Raw genomic sequence first — 17,942 nt, 5'->3', positions numbered from 1 at the left:
TACAGCAGTGGAAAGGAACAATCTTCAGTTACATATAACAAGGATTAAACTTAAACATTAGGTTGAACAGGGATGCCTGGGTGGCTCAGTTGGTTAAGCAGCTGCCTTCAGCTCAGTTCATGATTCCAGCGTCCTGGGCTCGAGTCCCACATCGGGCTCCTTGCTCTGCAGGGAGCCTGCTTCTCCCTCTGACTCTACCTGCCACTCTGTCTGCCTGTGCTCACTTTCTCTCGCTCTCTCTCTGACAAATAAATAAATAAAATCTTTCAAAACAAAACAAAAAAACATAAGCTTGAACAAAAGATGCAAGGCACAGGGGCACCTGGGCGGCTCAGTCAGTTAAGCATCTGATTCTTGATCTCAGCTCAGGTCTTGATCTCAGGTTTGTGAGTTCAAACCCCACTCTGGGCCCTACGCTGGGTGTGGAGCCTACTTAAAAAATAATTTCAGAAAACTATACAAGACACAAAATGATGCATATGGTATGATTCCATTTATATTACAGTTCAAAAATAGGCAAAAATGCAACTATGTTTAGGGGTGAGCATGTAGGTATTGAAACTGTAAAGAAAAGTGGAGAATATATCCTTACAATAGCTAGGATAATGGTTACCACTGGAGTGTGATTGAGGACGTCAATCTCTAGAAGTCACTTCTAAGTCTCTTGCAGCGCTCAGTTTCTTGATGTGAGTGGTGGTTACAATGTGATGTTTAGAGATGAGGGTATCTAGTTATACAGTACTTGCACACTTTGTACTTTCTTTCTCAAGTATGATATTTTCACAATTGGGAAAATCTATGGAGTAGGAAATTTGAACTTTTCCCCAAAATAATATATGATGCTTTTAAAAGTTCAAGAGTAGCATAAAACTTATAACAAAATGTGGTTATCTCATGCTTCATCACTATTCCTACTTCCCCCAAAGCACTCATTTTGATTTTTGCCTTTTTCCTCTTTTTTTTTTCTTCATTTCTATATGTCTAAGTAACTTGTTATGGGACTCTGTCCTTTTTTCTTTTTTTTCCGTATTTAGATAATCTTCATTTACTTACTTCAGTGAAGGTCAGAATTTCAGTATCTTACAACATAGGTACCTGCTCTCAGACATATACCTATAAAGGTATTCCTATAAAGGTATGCAGACACTTTACAGTGGAGAAGTTTGCTTAGTTAGCATGAATTCAGAGCAAGGGAAAAAATGGTGTGGATAGGCTGTTCTCATTCAGCCAAAGTCTTGATGCATCTGTAAATCCTATTGGGAGGAATCAAGTGCAGGACAAGATAGTAGTGTTTCTGGGCCAGGGAAACGTCTGGCGCAACCCTGAAGGTTCATTATTATAGGGGTGTATCAAGTAAGCCTAATTTAGGCTTTATTGCTGAAAAAGTCTCCTTCTGAGGGTCCTGTTGTTTCTTTAACTACACCATTTGGCCAACTAAGTTCCTGTAAGTCATGGTCTAGACACCAAACTGTGTCTTTCTATGGAGTCCTTAAATGTTAGTTTTTTGATTAGTTTTGTTTTGTTGCATCTAGTTATAACTTCCTTTGTCACCCAAGTTCTAGGGGACACCTAAATTTTTCCTTGTATGTGCCAACAAAAACATCTTACAATAGGGATGTGACTATTGTTATGGGATGACTTTAATGAAATGGCATTTTCTTAATTAAGGATAGTAGTTTTTTGCATCAAAAATAACAAACACAATAAAGCATTAAATAAACAATCAGGATACTTTGAAATAATGAGGAATCAGAATCTCCTGCATTCCTTTCTCCCTAATGCTTGTTTGTTTGAACACTCTTAAAAAAAAAAAAAATTTACTTCCCCTACAAAATGTGTGAGAGTTGTCTGATACTATGATTCATGTGAGATAACATTAATATTTTAAAAGCAAATGTTGTTGCTTTTATAATTATGTTTACTATTTGCCACCTAATGAGATACCATAAGAGCAATTATATTTCTTAATTTCATTGTTTCTTAAATAAATATAAGTCATTGAAAGAATAAGAATATTTCATTTGACTCCATTTCTTAACTTTTCGTTTTAGGTATATTTTTGCAGAAGATGAAATCTATGGTCAGAATTCTTTCTGGAATCAAAGCTATCTAAATTCAAATCTCATTTCTGCTGTTCACTATCTGTGTGAACAGATATTAAATTATTTAATTAGGTAATTACCAAATAATTTACTAGTTATAATTTAATAATTACAAAATTATTTAATTTCTCTAACTCTCGGTTTACTTATTGGTAAGTAGTAGTACTTACCATCATCTTCTCCACTAAGTCATTTGTGTTAGTTAAATGATGTAATGAAGAGAAATGCTCAAGCGTAGTGACTGGCCTCAACGAATGCTCAATAAATAATAGGTGTGAGCACGTGTGTTTTAAGAATGCATCCCAGAATCCCTGGAGATGTCTGCGTACTTGCTGATCCTCATCCTCCTCTTCAGCCCTGGGTTTAGGAATTTATTTGGATCAGGCTGTGTTCCTTGAGGAGAATGGGTGACGGAATAAACATTTGTTCTTATCAGAGTGACTGTACATTGTATGCAAGTGATCACACTCTGTATTCTATACCTGTGGGTGAGGACGTGCACCTGGCCCAGCAAAGTGCATGTAGCCAAGTTAACCGATATGCCTCAGTCTCATACTTGGAGGGAGAAATATTATATTTCCAGAGGTTAGTATAACTTTCATTGTCTCCGGATTTGAGAGTTCGGAGGCTGGCTTGCTCCTCATTCTGTCATAAAGAAGATAACTCATCATTTTTCACTGTATCCTGAAGGTGTGACTTACTCTCTGAATCCTTTAGATGAGCAAATATTGATGATTTGCCCAAGTGGTATCCATGTCTGATCTTTCTGTCCGTTCACACTGGTTATTAACATTGGTGGATACAGTGGTCAGTCGTGCTGTATTCTGCATAATCCCTTCATTGAACACTGGATTCTTATGGGGTGAAACAGGCAGTAGCTTTTTCTTCACAGTTACCCTTCAAGGCTGTTTTGTTGGTTTTCCTTTTACCTCTCAATAACTTTGTACGATTACTCTGGGTTTTAGAAAAACTTATTTTTCGGAGTCAAGGGTTCAGTTTAACATAAATATAAATTTGCCCCTCTATCCTATTCAAAGACTCTTTTACCCTATACTTCCCTGGTTTGATAACAGTGGGGTTGGAGGTATGGACAGGGTGGGGGGAAACTGTTCTGCTACGTTTGTTTCACTTTCTCCGCGTTTGTTTACTGGCCTTTTCTCCTTGAGAGCTGGGTCTCAGATTCTTGTGTGGCAGATGCCTGAATGCCCCTCTGTTTCCCTTGGGCACTCAACCAGTTAGTTAATCCTTCCCCCATCCCCTGGGACCTCCAGATCTTCTCAGTTCCAAAATAAGTGCAACTCTCCCTTGTTCATTTCTTATGAACTGTCTAGCTGTCACTTTCTGATATACTTGAGGCCTGGCTATTCCTTTTTGTGGGAGGCCACAATAAGGCTTGAGATGAGGACCAAACCAGGCCCTGACTTGTGCCTCCTTTAAAGGCTCAATAGCCGAACAAAAGCCTTAGGTCGATAAAATGGAGTAGCATTGAGAAAGGGTCTGTGCTATGTGTTATGCGCTCACCTACCTGACTTCCCACATGCTTGCTAAAAATGAGAACAATTTGGTTGGGGTCATAAGTTCATGGCTGGTTCTTGCTGCCCTAGTACAGCCCATAAATTACTTTCAGGTTTGCTGTATCAATACAGAACAATTGTACCGGTGTCAGCCATTTGGTGTCACAAAGTCTGCTTATAGTTCATTGTGAAACTTATTATGGGAACGCGTGGTTGTTTAACTAGATACAGATGTATTGCTTCTCCTATTATCACTATTTATATGGCCTTAATGCTTTGAATAAACTTAGCACTGTTGGACATCCTCCTCAGCGCTCCTCCTGCCCCCATCTCTCTGCTTCTCGAGTTCTTTTCTTCATCCTCTTACCCTCACGTTCCTGGTCGATTTGTCGTGCCATCCATGACACCATTTCCTCTAGATTCACTTGAAACCTCTCTGTATTCCAAGTCTGTCTCCCATGTCTCAATAACAAGACCTACCAGTAACTCTGTCTTCCCACATCTCCCTGCACATGTATACACAGTTGTGCTTAAACTACTTTTAGAGGATTTCTATTCCTTGTAACCAAAAGAGGTCTAATCAAGCAGTGGGAAAACTGGTCAAAGAGAATTGAGGGAAAATTTGTGCATGCTATGGAATAGTCTTGTGAATGTATTTCTGCTCCATGACAGTACATACTGAGTCCATGAGGTACCATGAATTGTTTTGTTAAGATGTGAGAACAATAAATGCAGATACATTCTCCCTCTTTGGCTTCTATGTTTTTGAGACTAGAACTCAACTGTGCTTTCTGCTAGCAGAATATAATTAGATAACAGGATATTTTGTTTTTGCCTTTATCACTGTATAGTGATCCTAGAGATAATCTGGACCTTGGTTCATCATGGCTACTTCCTGTTTCTTCAGTAACACATACAAAATCTATCTTTTAGTGTGGGTTCCTACTTAAACTGGTATATTAAGTTTAGCTATGAATAACAGAGACCCAACTATGATAACTTTTTTTAAAATTTTTTATTTTTTTATAAACATGTATTTTTATTCCCATGGCCAACTCTGATAACTTAACACGGAAGTTGATTTTTTTTCTTTCATTTAAAAGAAGTCTGAAGGGGGAGTTGGGTGACTTAGTTGGCTGAGCATCTGCCTTAAGTTCAGATTGTGATCCCAGGATCCTGGGATGGAGCTCCATGTCAGGCTTCCTGACCAGTGGCAGAGTCTGTTTCTCCTCTCTCTCGGTCCCTCCCCCTGCTTGAGCACTCTCTCTCTCTCCCAAATAAATTTTTTTTACAAAATCTTTTTTTTTAAAGATTTCATTTATTTATTTGACAGATGGAGATCACAAGTAGGCAGAGAGGCAGGCAGAAAGAGAGAGGAGGAAGCCAGCTCCCTGCTGAGCAGAGAGCCCAATGTGGGGCTTGATCCCAAGACCCTGGGTTCATGACCTGAGCTGAAGGCAGAGGCTTAACCCACTGAGCCACCCAGGTGCCCGGCATTGTGGTTTTAAACTCCACGTTGGATGTAGAGATTACTAAAAAAAAATTTAAAAACAAATAAATAAAATTAGCTTCATGTAAGACTCCCTGTATTGCTTTTCCTTTCTTTTCTTTTTTATTCATTTCTTGGGAGATGAATGAAAATTTTATCAGGAAACAGATCATTATTAGATCTATTTTTGGAAACTTCTGTTTTAGATTTAGGCTCCAATTTTTTAGTATGAAAAATTTCAAACCTGTACGGAATTTGAGAGAGCAGTACAATGAACACCCATCTATCTTTCTTGTAGAGTCAGCAGTTATTCACATTTGGTCGCATTTTGACTGTTGATCTATCTTTCTATAAATTTTGTTGTTGTTGGATCTTTTGAAACTTTAATAGGATTTTTATAAAAAGTTAGGACACTATATAAAACTTTAAAGTCAATAGATCCCCAGAAATAAATTCAAGACAGAGGTCAAATGATCATATATAGGCTTTAAATCATAATTTCTTTCTTGGTTATTTCAGAGGATCAGACCATATATATTGCGGATGCACTTAAATAGACTTAAGATTCCAGCTTATTTTCTATGTTAGAACTTCTCAAATGATCCTTCTCAGAGTTATCCTGATCTGAGCATACCACGGAAACAAGCTTCTTTAACCATCTTAATGCAGGTTGAAATTAATTTTTTTTACAATGCTATTGCCTTTTGGATTATTCAGTTTGATTCTGACATTAGCAACATCACCATACAGCCAGTAACTCTGCAAAAGATGGTTTTCTTAGCATGATTCACATAATTTAAAAAAACAAAGGGAAGGAATGTGGTTTGTTACATAATTTAGAATCTGAATCATTTGCTTCATCCTTGGAAAGTGGTAATTCCCATAGAATTGATATACGGATTCAGGTCCCCCAATGTCAAAGAGGAATATGGGAAACATCCTTTGGAATAGAATGTGTTATTCTAAATAAGGACAGTTAAGCCAAATGACTGTGCTGCATGGTTTTGCCTGGATGCATAGACATTAGGCTTAAATAGGCATGAAATTTACATGGACATTTTACATCAAGCTTTCCATTTAATAACCACATTGCTGGCTTATAGAAACTGCTTTCTTTGGAGTTCTATTTTTGTAGAATGAAGGAGGTAAAGTGTTTTCTTTTTGCTAGTATGACAAGCAGAAGAATTTATATGAGAAAAGGTCTTTGAGGTCCAGTCTTACACTCGGTGTATCTGGAGCCATGTTATAGATTGTAATACTGCTGTTCATTAAGTAGTCTGCTTTCCATCCCTGTGGCCCTCCTCTCCGTGGCAGCTCAGGGGTTACTTCTGCACAAGTTAAACTACTCTGCCAGATGCAAGACAAAAATGCCATACTAAAACTTTTATGAAGTTAAAGGAATACTTTATCAATTTGAATGGCTCCCCCCAAACTCAAACTTTTATCTAACTCAAATTTCTCACTTTCTTTTATAAACTTATATTTTATTTATTTAGCTTTTTAAAAGTAGACTTCACACCCAACATGGGCTTGAATTCACAACCCTGAGAATCAAGAGCTGCATGCTTTACCAACTAATCCATCCAGGTGCCATGATAAACTTATTTTTAAAACTGTTTAAGGTTTACAGAATGATTGAGAAGTTAATTCCGATATGGCCCACATCAGTTTCCCTTATTATGAATATATATTAGTCCCTACTACATTTTTACATGCACTTTCCTTCCAGCTAACCTTACATGTTTTATTAATCAACATATAAACTGTATGTGCCAAACATTTTTTTACAATATTTTATTTATTTATTTTATTGACAGAGAGATCTTGAGAGAGAGCACCAGCAGGGGGAGCAGCAGGCAGAAGGAGAGTGAGAAGTAGGCTCCCCGCTGAGCAAGGAGGCTGGTGGTGGGCTCCATCCCAGAACCCTGGGATCGTGACCTGAGTGGAAGGCAGACACTTAACTGACTGAGCCACCCAGGTACTCCTAGGCCAATATTTTGAACTTACTAATTTTATGTTGATAGTCTTCAAAATTTGTGGAAAGAATACACAATGGAATTAAAAGATGTAGGGAGCCACATTCTATCTTCCTCCAAAAATCATCTGGATCTTTTTTTTCCAGTCAAAATACCCTACATTTTTTCCTCATAGTCCTCTTATTAACCATCTTATAAGTTATCACTGATAATAGCATTTTCTAGATAACTGAAGCTCTAAAACCCTCGATATTTCATTTTTTCCTCCTCCTGTTCTGGCACTATGAAATTTTTCTTTAAATTACAGTTCAAATGCATCACTTTTTAATTATTCTAATGGTGATATCTATCATATCTAAAATTCTATTTAGGTTTTTTAATTAAACACACACAGAGGTAATGTGTAAGTGCTCAGGCTGCCATAACAAAATACTACAGTCTGGGTGGCAACCAAAATTTCTCAGAGATTTGGAGGCTGAGAAGTTCAAGATCAAGGTGCCCATCAGCTCTCCTCTTGCCCTAGAAGGCTGCCTTTTAGCTGTATCCTCAAGAAATGGAGAAATAGAGGTCTCTAATGTTTCTTCTTATGAGGGAATCGATCCCATCATGAGGGCCCCACCCTCGTGACCGCATCTAAACCTAAGACCTTCCACAGGCCCTATTTTCAAACACCATCCCATTGGAGGTGAAGGCTTTAACACATGAATTTTAGAGGGACAGGATTCAGTCCACAGGAGGCAGCAATGCCCAACCTCAACACTAGAGAAAGTGCTGCATTTAGAGGAATTGTGAGGCCCGAGCTTAGATTTGTCTTATGGAGGAAGAATGCTAGCCTAAAGGGCCACTGGGTGTTTCATCAAGGCAGTGCAGGGGTGAAAATGGTGTTTTAGGAGAGCAAATCTGGTGGTTGCTTATGGGATGAATTTTACTGGAAGAAATCACAAGTAGGAAAAGCATTTGCGGGAGTAATGTAACAATCTCTGAATAAAGACCCACATTATGATGACAGCACCTTAAATGCACCAGACATGAAGCTTCTCCTGATGCTTCTACAAGAGGGGATCTCTTCCTTAAATCTACATTTTTCTTATGTTTAGGGGTTGCTCTTGGAACTCTTAAATTCCGCACTATGTTGTGTTTGTTTCTGTACTTAGCCCTTCCACCTGGCAGTTCCTCTGGTAGGTAGCAAAGAGGCGTCAGAGCAATGCAAAACCCAAAGCCAGAAGGCAGCCATCGCCACGATGGGCCTGGAGAACCAGACTCCTACCCAGCAGGATATGCTGCAAAAACTTCGTGGACTTGACCACATCACTTGACGTCCAGGGGGTTTGCTCAGCGCAACCAACGGGATCGGCCACCCCCCACCAAAGGACGCTCTCTGAGCTTCCTGGCTGGCAACTCGCAATCACTGCGCTTATCGGGCTCCAAAAGCTGTGGAGCGGATGAATGAATTGCTCTCAGTTCATTTCAGAACTGTCAGGGAAAGACAAGCTACCCCTCCTTCTCCGGGAAGGGTCGGCAGCCGACCATGGACTGAGCGCGCCTCCTTTCCTCTAACAGGGCTTGGACTGCTCAATAGGGCCCTCCCCACCTTGGGATTCCACGCATCCTTTTACCAGTAAGGAAAGACATAAGCAATAATATTCAACAGGCCTGAAGTACAGATTACATCAACACGTATGCAAATACAGAACTAAGGGAACGGTTTTGCTGTTTAAGGCCAAGCGCCTACCCTTTAAGAGGACCGGAGTCCCACCACCACCAAGCCCGCCCCCCCAGGCCACGCCCCCCCCCCCGCGCAGCCCGCCCCCTCGCCCAACCCGGCGCAGCCGCGCCCCCCCCCCCCAGCCTGCCCCTTCCTAGAATGCCCTGCGGCGGCGAGCTCCTCCCACCCTAGGGTGCCTAGCTCGGCGGGCTCGCTCCCGGTGGATTACGTGCGCGCTGCGGGCTCGCTCCCGGTGGGTTACGTGCGCGCGGCGGGAGCCGGAATGTGCTGTCGGGTGCTTGCCCCACCCACCTCGGCCTTGTCTGTTCAGCTTCTAGGGCTTGAAGTTCCCGCCAGGTTGTGGCTGGGCAAGAGCGATGCTGCCTGGCCCGCCTTGGCTTTGAGAAGAGAGGGACGTCCAGAACCCCTGCAGCTTCCTTTCGGCGCTGAGCCCCGGCGGCCATGTCCACGGGGTTCTCCTTCGGGACCGGCACGCTGGGCTCCACCACCGTAGCCCCCGGCGGGACCGGCGCAGGCGGCGGTTTCTCCTTCGGGACGGGGCATCTAGGTAACTGCGCTTCTGCGCCTTCCCGCCCTGGTCCTCTCCGTGAGACTCCCGTGGGTGGGCCCGTCCCTCTCCCTTCGCGCTGGGTTCCTTTCTAGTGGGCCTGGGAGAAAGACAGACAGACTTGCGCAGCGCCAGCCTCATAGTCCTGCCGTTTGGGGGCCTGGTCGGGAGGGTGGTCACAGGGGTTGTGAGGTCCCCAGAATCCACAATGGTTCACCCAGTGTCCCTGTCGAGTGGGGTCTGGCTGGGTGAAAGGGCCTGGGGTTTCACGCTGAGCCCTAGCAGTGCGGCAGTCTGAGGCACAGAACGGAGAACGACATTGTGGGTCATTCTGGGGTTTCAGAAAAAGACAATAGAAAAATTTTAAGGGGGACAATTAGAGTTTTATCGCTGAAAATTCAGAAGTCATTGCAGGATATACGGCTTTGGACATTCCACTGCTTTAATGATTTCGTGGTATTCTAAACGAGCTCACCTCTTGGTACCTCATGGTCCTTTGTTACTGTAGTTTTTTGTTTTAAATACGTGTTGCAGCATTTCTTGGTGGTCATTTTGAACAGTGTGGGTAGTAGTATTCGTGAGTGTTATGGTGGAATGACTCACATTGTCTTCTAGTTACACTGAAAACTGTAGGTAGCATATTTATCGTTTTTGTGCAACCTGCTAAAGCACCGCTTCAGGCGATGACGAAATACAGCCAGCATAGGTTTAGAAAAAGACAATAGTCAAAGGTCATTTTCATGGTGAGAGATTTAATTTTTAGAACTTCGTCTTTTTAAGGTAAAAGGGGAGGAGTTCATTACATCAAGAAGTGTGCATAGAAAATGTTACAAGGTATCTATCTCCTGAGGCTTGAGGGATGTCATTGTAGAGTAAAAAGCCAAAAGTATCTTCCTTATATTAAAAAGGGGAGGTACAGGGGCGCCCGGGTGGCTCAGTTGGTTAAGCCTCTGCCTTCAGCTAAGGTCATGATCCCAGGATCCTGGGTTTGAGCTCCGCATGGGGCTCTCTGCTTAGCAAGGGGCATACCCCCTGCTTCTCTGCCTACTTGAGAGCTCTCTCTCTCTCTGTCAAATAATAAATAATATCTTTAAATATATATATATGTATATATACATATATATATATAATTTACCAAGAAAAGTGGGGGAGGTACAGACTACATAGTCAAGGAAAAAGTCTGGGAATTTCCCCTAATACCTCCTTTTCTCTCTGCACCCTTAATCAGCAAGGCTTGCTAATTTTAATTACCTAGTTTCCATTTGCTTCACTTCATGTCACCGCCCTGTGGCAAGCTCTTGTCATTCATGGAACAGATATTTATTTAACACAGTTCCATATAATAGACTCTGTTTTAGATGGTGAAATAAATAAGGGTACAGCTCTTTCTTCCAGGTTTTCAACCAGTAACCCTTCTCCTATTTGGCGAAAACTATTCCTGTCATCTCCTACATAGATTAGTTCATTGGAATCGCAATTGCTGTGTCAAAAATATACTTTTTTTAAAAAAAGATTTTATTTATTTATTTGACAGACAGAGATTACCGGTAGGCAGAGAGGCAAGCAGAGAGAGAGGAGGAAGCAGTCTCACTCCTGAGCAGAGAGCCCGATGAAGGACTCTATCTCAGGACCCTGGGATCATGACCTGAGCCGAAGGCAGAGGCTTTAACCCACTGAGCCACCCAGGCATCCGGATTTGGTCTCTTTAGGTAAATCATTTTAGGGAAGTTACTCTCCAAGCCTCAGTTCCCACATCTGGAACAGAGATGCTGATGACTAAAGTACTTAACATCATATCTGGCACTTGGTAAGTGCTCCCTAAATGTTACTTTCTAAGTCCACATTAGGGCATGCTGGAGAAGTTAAAACAATATTCCTGACCTGATGGAGTCAACAGTAACACATTCTGATGAGCCATTGGCAGATAATAGTGGGTTGAGGCAAAACGTGGTCCTGTTTGGGGTAGCTTTTAAATAAATTTCTCTCCTGTAGAGAAATTTCTCTTTTGCTTTCTTGAGTAAGAAGATACCACTTTGATGTATTTCTTCGGTAATGTGTTCACATTTAATTATGAAACAGTGCCTTGTGTCTTCAGTTATCTTAAGTTGTCAAGAAATTTTAAATATTTTGTCTAAAAATACAAAATTTCAGAAAAAAATACATAATTTCATTGTGCATCTTTCTATATTTATGGAATAGCAGTAAAACCAAATGGAATCACTGAATTATTTGGGAGGGAGGGGAGCATAATTACCATTTCCTTAATTTGAGGTCTTCAAAATTTGCCAATAACATTTATTAAAATACCTTTTTAGCTCAGTTGATTAAGTGTTCAAAGTTTTGTGCTTTGTTGGTGAGACTTTGCAACCCTGTTTTGCCAACCTTCTGTACTTCACATACCCATGTTCCTAGAGATCATTTTAAAATGAATGATAGGGGTGCCTGGGTGGCTCAGTGGGTTAAGCCTCTGCCTTCGGCTAAGATCATGATCCCAGGGTCCTGGGATCCAGCCCCGCATTGGGCTCTCTGCTCAGTGGGGAGCCTGCTTCCCTTCCTCTCTCTCTTCCTGCCTCTCTACCTACTTGTGATCTATGTCTGTCAAGTAAATAAATAAAATCTTAAAAAAAAATAAAATAAAATCCATGATAAATTAAGACACAGGGCCAGCTCCCTTTTTTTTTTTTTTTAAGATTTCATTTATTGATTTGACAGAGAGAGATCACAAGTAGGCGGAGAGGCAGGCAGAGAGAGAGAGAGGAGGAAACAGACTCCCCACCGAGCAGAGAGCCCGATGCGGGACTCGATCCCAGGACCTTTTTTTTGACCCCCTACTCAGTGTTAATGACTGGTTTCAAGTTCTGTTCCCCTCACAGTGATTGGGTAGTGTAATACATTGTATAAAATGTGTATAGTAGAATTTATTAAGTTCCTAATGATGACAGTAATAATATTTATTAAGTGAAGTTAATTCACCATGCATAATCTCTCAATCTTTTGCAAAAAATCTGTTAAGTGGGCAAAGTTATTAACATTTTGCATATGAGGAAACAGAGGATCAAGAAGGCTAAGTTATGTCACACCAGTCCCAGGACATTGGAGACCTGGCCCTGGAACCCAGCCATAACACTGCTACCTCCTTAAATTGCAGTGTCCCAGACATAAGCTTTTTAAAACTGACCTTGACTTCTCTTGGGATTATGTCTGTTTGGAAGGGCAGGCAGGATAGAATAAAGATACCTATATAGGATGAATGGGAGCTCCCATTATGTTATGTGTTATAGTCTCTTTTAACTCTCCTCTACAATTTTTGGAGTGTCAGGTTGTTGAGACATTTTGATTATTTTAATAATTTGTTCTCCCACTATCGATAGCAAATATGAGCCCCTGAGTTTTGATAAGAACAGTTGAAAGTCGTGAACTTTGTTCACATCACTTGCTATTACCAGCTGTTCTTTTTAAGCTTTCAGAAACTCTGAAGAGAATTTCTGCTTATGAACACATAATCTGGATAGAGGGAAATTTTTACTTTGTATTTTCCTCTTGCCAGGTTATGTTTAGTCCTTTTCCTCTTCTCACCCCCTACCCCAGTTCTTGATGCTGTTTTGGTGACAAGAAACGTAACTGTATCCCCCGTCCCTACCTAAATCCATGAATATGGTGATAAAGCAACAGAGAGGTGGCAAAGATCACTTAAAAGAAGTTTTCTGAGTATGTTTTATTTTTCTTTATTTAGTAGTTGGGAAAGAATAAATGTATTTAGAAATATGGACTATACGTGAGTCATTCAAGAGGAAAATGATCCATATTCATAGGATTGCTCTGTGGCCATTTTAAAATATGCTAACTGTCAATAAAACTTAGAGAAGGAGAATATGTGATACTGTTTATGATTTCCTTGTGATCTGAAATCTTTTGTATGTGACTTACTTTTAAAGAGAACAGGACACTATTTGAATTGGGTTGGTTAAAAATAAATAGATAGTTCTTTTTGTATTCTATGGCAATATATTGAATATGTGAAAAGAAAGAAGGTGTTTAACCTTGAAGAGTTAATTTTTATTTTTCTTTAGGAAATACTGGCTCCAGTAGACTTTATTTTGTGTTCTTTATAGATAAGCAACCCTTCAGTGGGGCTCAATTTTGGAACTCTTGGAAGCACTGCAACTCCTGCCACGACATCTGCTCCTTCAGGTGGTTTTGGAACCGGACTCCTTGGATCGAAACCTACCGCTGGGTTCACTCTGGAAGGAACAAATACAGGTAAGGAGGATTGTCACATTTCAGGGAGTAGCTATGGGATATTCTTTTTAAGGTTCTGGCTTATATCTCTGCCCTTTATAGGGATTGTCAGACCTAAAAAATGGTAAATATTAAGATGAAAAAATATATAGGGATGTGGACTTAAGGGCCAGTGGTAGGCCTAACATTGGTTATGATCTATTCTAGTGTAAACGAAAACACCCATTTAGGGGTTCTTGGATGGCTCAGTTGGTTAAGGGTCTAACTCTTGATTTCCACTCGGGTCATGATCTCATGCTTGCAGAATGAGATCTTCTTTGGGCTTTAAGCTCCTTGGGGAGTCTGCTTAGGATTCTCTCTCTATTTCCCTATCCTCCTGTTGCATACTGCACCCCCCTCCCCCAAGCTCTTCCTCAAAAATAAATAAATCTTCAAAAAAGAAGAGAAACAAATTTAAAGAAATGCGATTTTTTAAAGAAAGATTTTATTTATTCATCAGAGAGAGCGAGAATAAGCAGGGGGAGCAGGAGGCAGAGGGAGAGGCAGGCTCCTCACCGAGCAAGGAGCCCATTGCAGAACTTGATCCCAGGACCCTGGGATCATGATCTGAGCTGAAGGCAGCCGCTTAACCAATTGAGCCACGCAGGCATCCCAAGATCTCTTTTCAAAATAACTTCTTTTTTGGTATACTTGACACAATGAAGATATACCTCTTTAAATATAAAGAAGTAATTTAATTTTTTTTTAAGATTTTATTTATTTATTTGACAGACAGATCACAAGTAGGCAGAGAGGCAGGCAGAGAGAGAGAGAGGGAAGCAGGCTCCCTGCTGAGCATAGAGCCCGATATTGGGCTCGATCCCAGGACCCTGAGATCATGACCTGAGCCGAAGGCAGCAGCTTAACCCACTGAGCCACCCAGGTGCCCCAAGAATTAATTTAATCTTTACAAGAGAGTATATAATGCAGTGTTTCACCTTAGTGAAGATAAATCAAGTTTACCAATTTGGACGTTAATTTAATTTAGTATATATGGTGCAGTCAGCATCCTTTCTTGCTATAACGTTATAATTTACCTTCCTAAGAGACGTTTTAAATTTTTATATTATTAAAAGAGTTGTTTAGATGGGAAAAGGGCAAGAGGTCAAGGTTTCTGGTAGACATTTCAATAATAAAAATCTGTTTTTTAATACTTAAAGATATTTGGTTATTAAAAATATGTGTCAGTAATGCTGCCATTTCAAAAGCTTATTTCTTTATTTACTCTTTATTCTGTACCCACAGGGCCTCTCGGTCTCTGTTACCACTTTATGCATTGACATTGCAGCTTTGATTGAAACTTTTCACAGCCACACATAGAAAATGTAAGAACTGCAGGAATGCGGGAGCTTCCAGTGAGCTCCTTGAAACGACTTTGTGTGCCAGTGTTGGCTTAGAGTAGCTTTTTTTCTCCTTGCCTAATGTTGTTATAAGCAGTAGTTGTTTGCATTTATAAATCTTATTCCCTATATAATTATATATAGCCGGTAATATGAAAACCGGTGCTCTAGGAAGAACGTTTCTATTAGTGGTCATGGTAGAAGATACTGGTTGTTGTAGTATCATATCCTGAGGATGACTCTAAGTCTTGCCCTTGTAATAACCCCCCACAAAATGTCATCTGCCATTGATGATTAAATTTTATTTCTCTTTTTGTCCTCAGGAATAGCAACAACTATAACTACAGGATTAACTCTGGGTAAGAATTTTTTGAGGAAAGATCCCAGATCTGTGGTTTTCTTCTCTTCTCTTTCTTATTATCTCACAGAGCTGGGGTATAGAAGGAAGCATGTAAGGAACCTAATAGATCACAGACACTGACTCATTATACAGCCTTTCAGTACTGGAGTTTTTAAAAAAGTCAATGACTGTTTAATTCAGGAAAAAAACCTTTAAATACAGCAATGGTTTTTTTCCTCTGGAGGTTTATTTTACATTGTATTTTTATAGTCATTTGAACCCGTTTAGTGGGGGAAAAAAAAAAAGCAACAAACTCTAGACCAGAAGTCTTAGAATTAAGCCCTGGTTGTAATTCCAAATCATTGTGAGGTCTTAGGTAGTCATGTAGTATCTGGCAGCTTTTGGTTATCTGTAAAACAAGGGTAGGACTGAAAAGTTTTTGTATTTCTTTTCAGCTCAAAAACGCCATGGTTCTCTGTAGCGATACGCCAAAGGGAATGTGAGTAAGTAGTATGACAGTTAATAATGTCAAAGGAAATGAATGAATGAAAAGATAGTATGGGAACTCAGTTAAAGTAAATTTATTAATTTAATTAATATTTGAAGTAAACTAAGGATTGGTGGACTTTGTTCATTTGGATGCTACTCACCTGTGACCCACAGAAAGTGTAACCCGTCTGTTCACTACCAGAGTTTTGGACAGGATTGGCTTCAGGGCAAGCAGTTGGATTCTCTTCTTTTCTGAGATTTTAGAACCCATACAGGATTTCAAAGCACTGTACCCGGGCAGGAATTTCTGGTTGTGGTAAGGGCAATCCAGAAGTTTAATTTCTGGCAGCTGCTTCTCTCAGTGCCTTTAGGGAAAGCCAAAATGCAGGTCATTATGTATTTCCTCTTTTAATAGTTTGGAAAGGCTACTACTTCCTAACTCTGTGGCCTTGAGTATACATAATGCTTTGAACATTTAGTATTAGCTGTGGTGTGGTGATGGTACTGGTGGTGCAGGTGGTACTAATGATGTCAAGAGCATTAGCATGAGCATGAGTAAGGCATTCAGTGGGTGATGAGGTGAAGCTGACTGGCAGGTATAGTAACATGTTCTTGTATGACCTGATAAGTGCTCTAACATGTATGAAAGGCACGAGGGAAGTAGAGGAAGATAAGAGTAGAAGTTTATTTTGGGGGCAGGAAACATCATTCCTGATGGAGACGTGCAACAGCCCAGTCATAAGGGGACTCAGGGAAGTAGGAAAAGTACTTGGTTAGAATTTAGGATTCAGAAGTGGGAATGGTAGGGAGAGAGGGGGTGTGAAGAGCAGATTGGAAGTAGATAGGAAAGGTGGTTGTGTGCCACGCCTTGTGACTCTAGTGTAGAGATAGTGTAGAGCTAATAGGAGCCTTCAGTCAGAGATAATCACCAGGGTATTATATTTGTTGGTGTTCTCCCTTCTTGTTTTTTAAAGTAACTGAAATAATTCCAAGAATAGATTAAAGTTTAGAGGGACTGATAGCACAGAAACAAATTAAGAGGTTATAATTGTTCTTGAAAAGAAGATGACCTGAGCTAAGGGTTTTGAGGATGCTTGTAATCCAGAGCTATTTCTGCAGTAGAATCAGCAGGATTCATGGCTAGTAGAATTCAGGAGAGAGAAGGGATGTCAGGGGTGATTATGGTTTCTGGCTTGAGCAACTGAGTGGACCACGGCAGGGGGTTTCGGAAACGTTTTGTGTAGGGAGGCGTAGAGGTGGAAAGTTAAGGGACATCCCGGTAGAGCTAACCAGTGGAGACTCGGGTAGGTGTAGATTTAGGCCTGTGTTGCCCTAGCTGAGATCCTGTAGTTGGGAAGTATGGGAGCAGGCCTGGAGCCGTAGGCAGTATCATTTAAGAACTGAACAGAGGAAGGAGATGGACAAAAGCAGACTGGAAGGAGTAGCCAGGGTTGACAGAAGTAAAGGCAGAGGAAACAGTAGAGAATGGTGGTTTAAATAGCGTTGGAGGGGAGGAATATTTTTCTGTTGAGTACAGAGCAAAGGAAGGGTCAGTGCTGTTTTAGGTAAATCCAGGGGTAGAACTGAAATTGGATTTCAATATGACCACATTGATGGGACTTTTTCTTGCTTTTCCTAAGATCATAGCATCCTCTTTTAATTATTCACCATGATTTGGCTCCAACTTCTATATTTTCCTTTTTCATACCTACCCACATATCCTTCTGGCTACAAAAGTAGGGTCACGAACTTTTAGGGATCCTGATTGAAACCGGTGTAATACATATACAGTCATGGTAAAATAGGATTTGTTTGTTTGTTTGACACAGGAACGCCAGCCACTACATCTGCGTCTACAGCAGGTTTCAGTTTAGGATTCAGTAAACCTGCCGCATCTGCCACACCATTTGCTCTCCCTATTACTTCTACCTCAGCTCGTGGTCTTACTCTTTTGTCTGCTCTGACGTCAACTCCAGCAGGTGAGGCAGAATGGAAAAAGTCACGTTTTGTGGTTGAATTTTGTTTTGTTTTTGGCTAGTGAATATAGGGATCCACCTTATTCAAGATAACTTCAGTTTTGGAAAGTTTTTATTTTAATCACTCAGCAATTAGGATCCTACAAAGATCATCATTGGCTTTAA

At 40.6% G+C, this 17,942-nt stretch overlaps 2 protein-coding genes across 2 annotated transcripts in view; one reads left to right on the top strand and one right to left on the bottom strand.

Annotated features, from left to right (window-relative positions):
* The window catches only part of LOC309848753 (uncharacterized protein), a 339,042-nt gene that overhangs the window by 274,636 nt on the left and 46,464 nt on the right, over positions 1–17,942 (bottom strand). The window lies entirely within an intron of this gene.
* The window catches only part of LOC309848897 (uncharacterized protein), a 55,759-nt gene that overhangs the window by 21,565 nt on the left and 16,252 nt on the right, over positions 1–17,942 (top strand). The window contains exons 3-6 of the mRNA XM_082700935.1: positions 9,192–9,354; positions 13,472–13,614; positions 15,296–15,331; positions 17,631–17,780. Of these exons, the coding sequence (XP_082557061.1) occupies positions 9,192–9,354; positions 13,472–13,614; positions 15,296–15,331; positions 17,631–17,780 (492 nt within the window). The remainder of the gene's footprint in view (positions 1–9,191; positions 9,355–13,471; positions 13,615–15,295; positions 15,332–17,630; positions 17,781–17,942) is intronic.

Source organism: Mustela nivalis (assembly GCF_964662115.1).
Source record: "Mustela nivalis genome assembly, chromosome: 15".
Classification (NCBI taxonomy): Eukaryota; Metazoa; Chordata; class Mammalia; order Carnivora; family Mustelidae; genus Mustela; species Mustela nivalis.
Note: the sequence above shows the minus strand (reverse complement) of the source record. Positions and strands in the feature narration are given on the sequence as shown.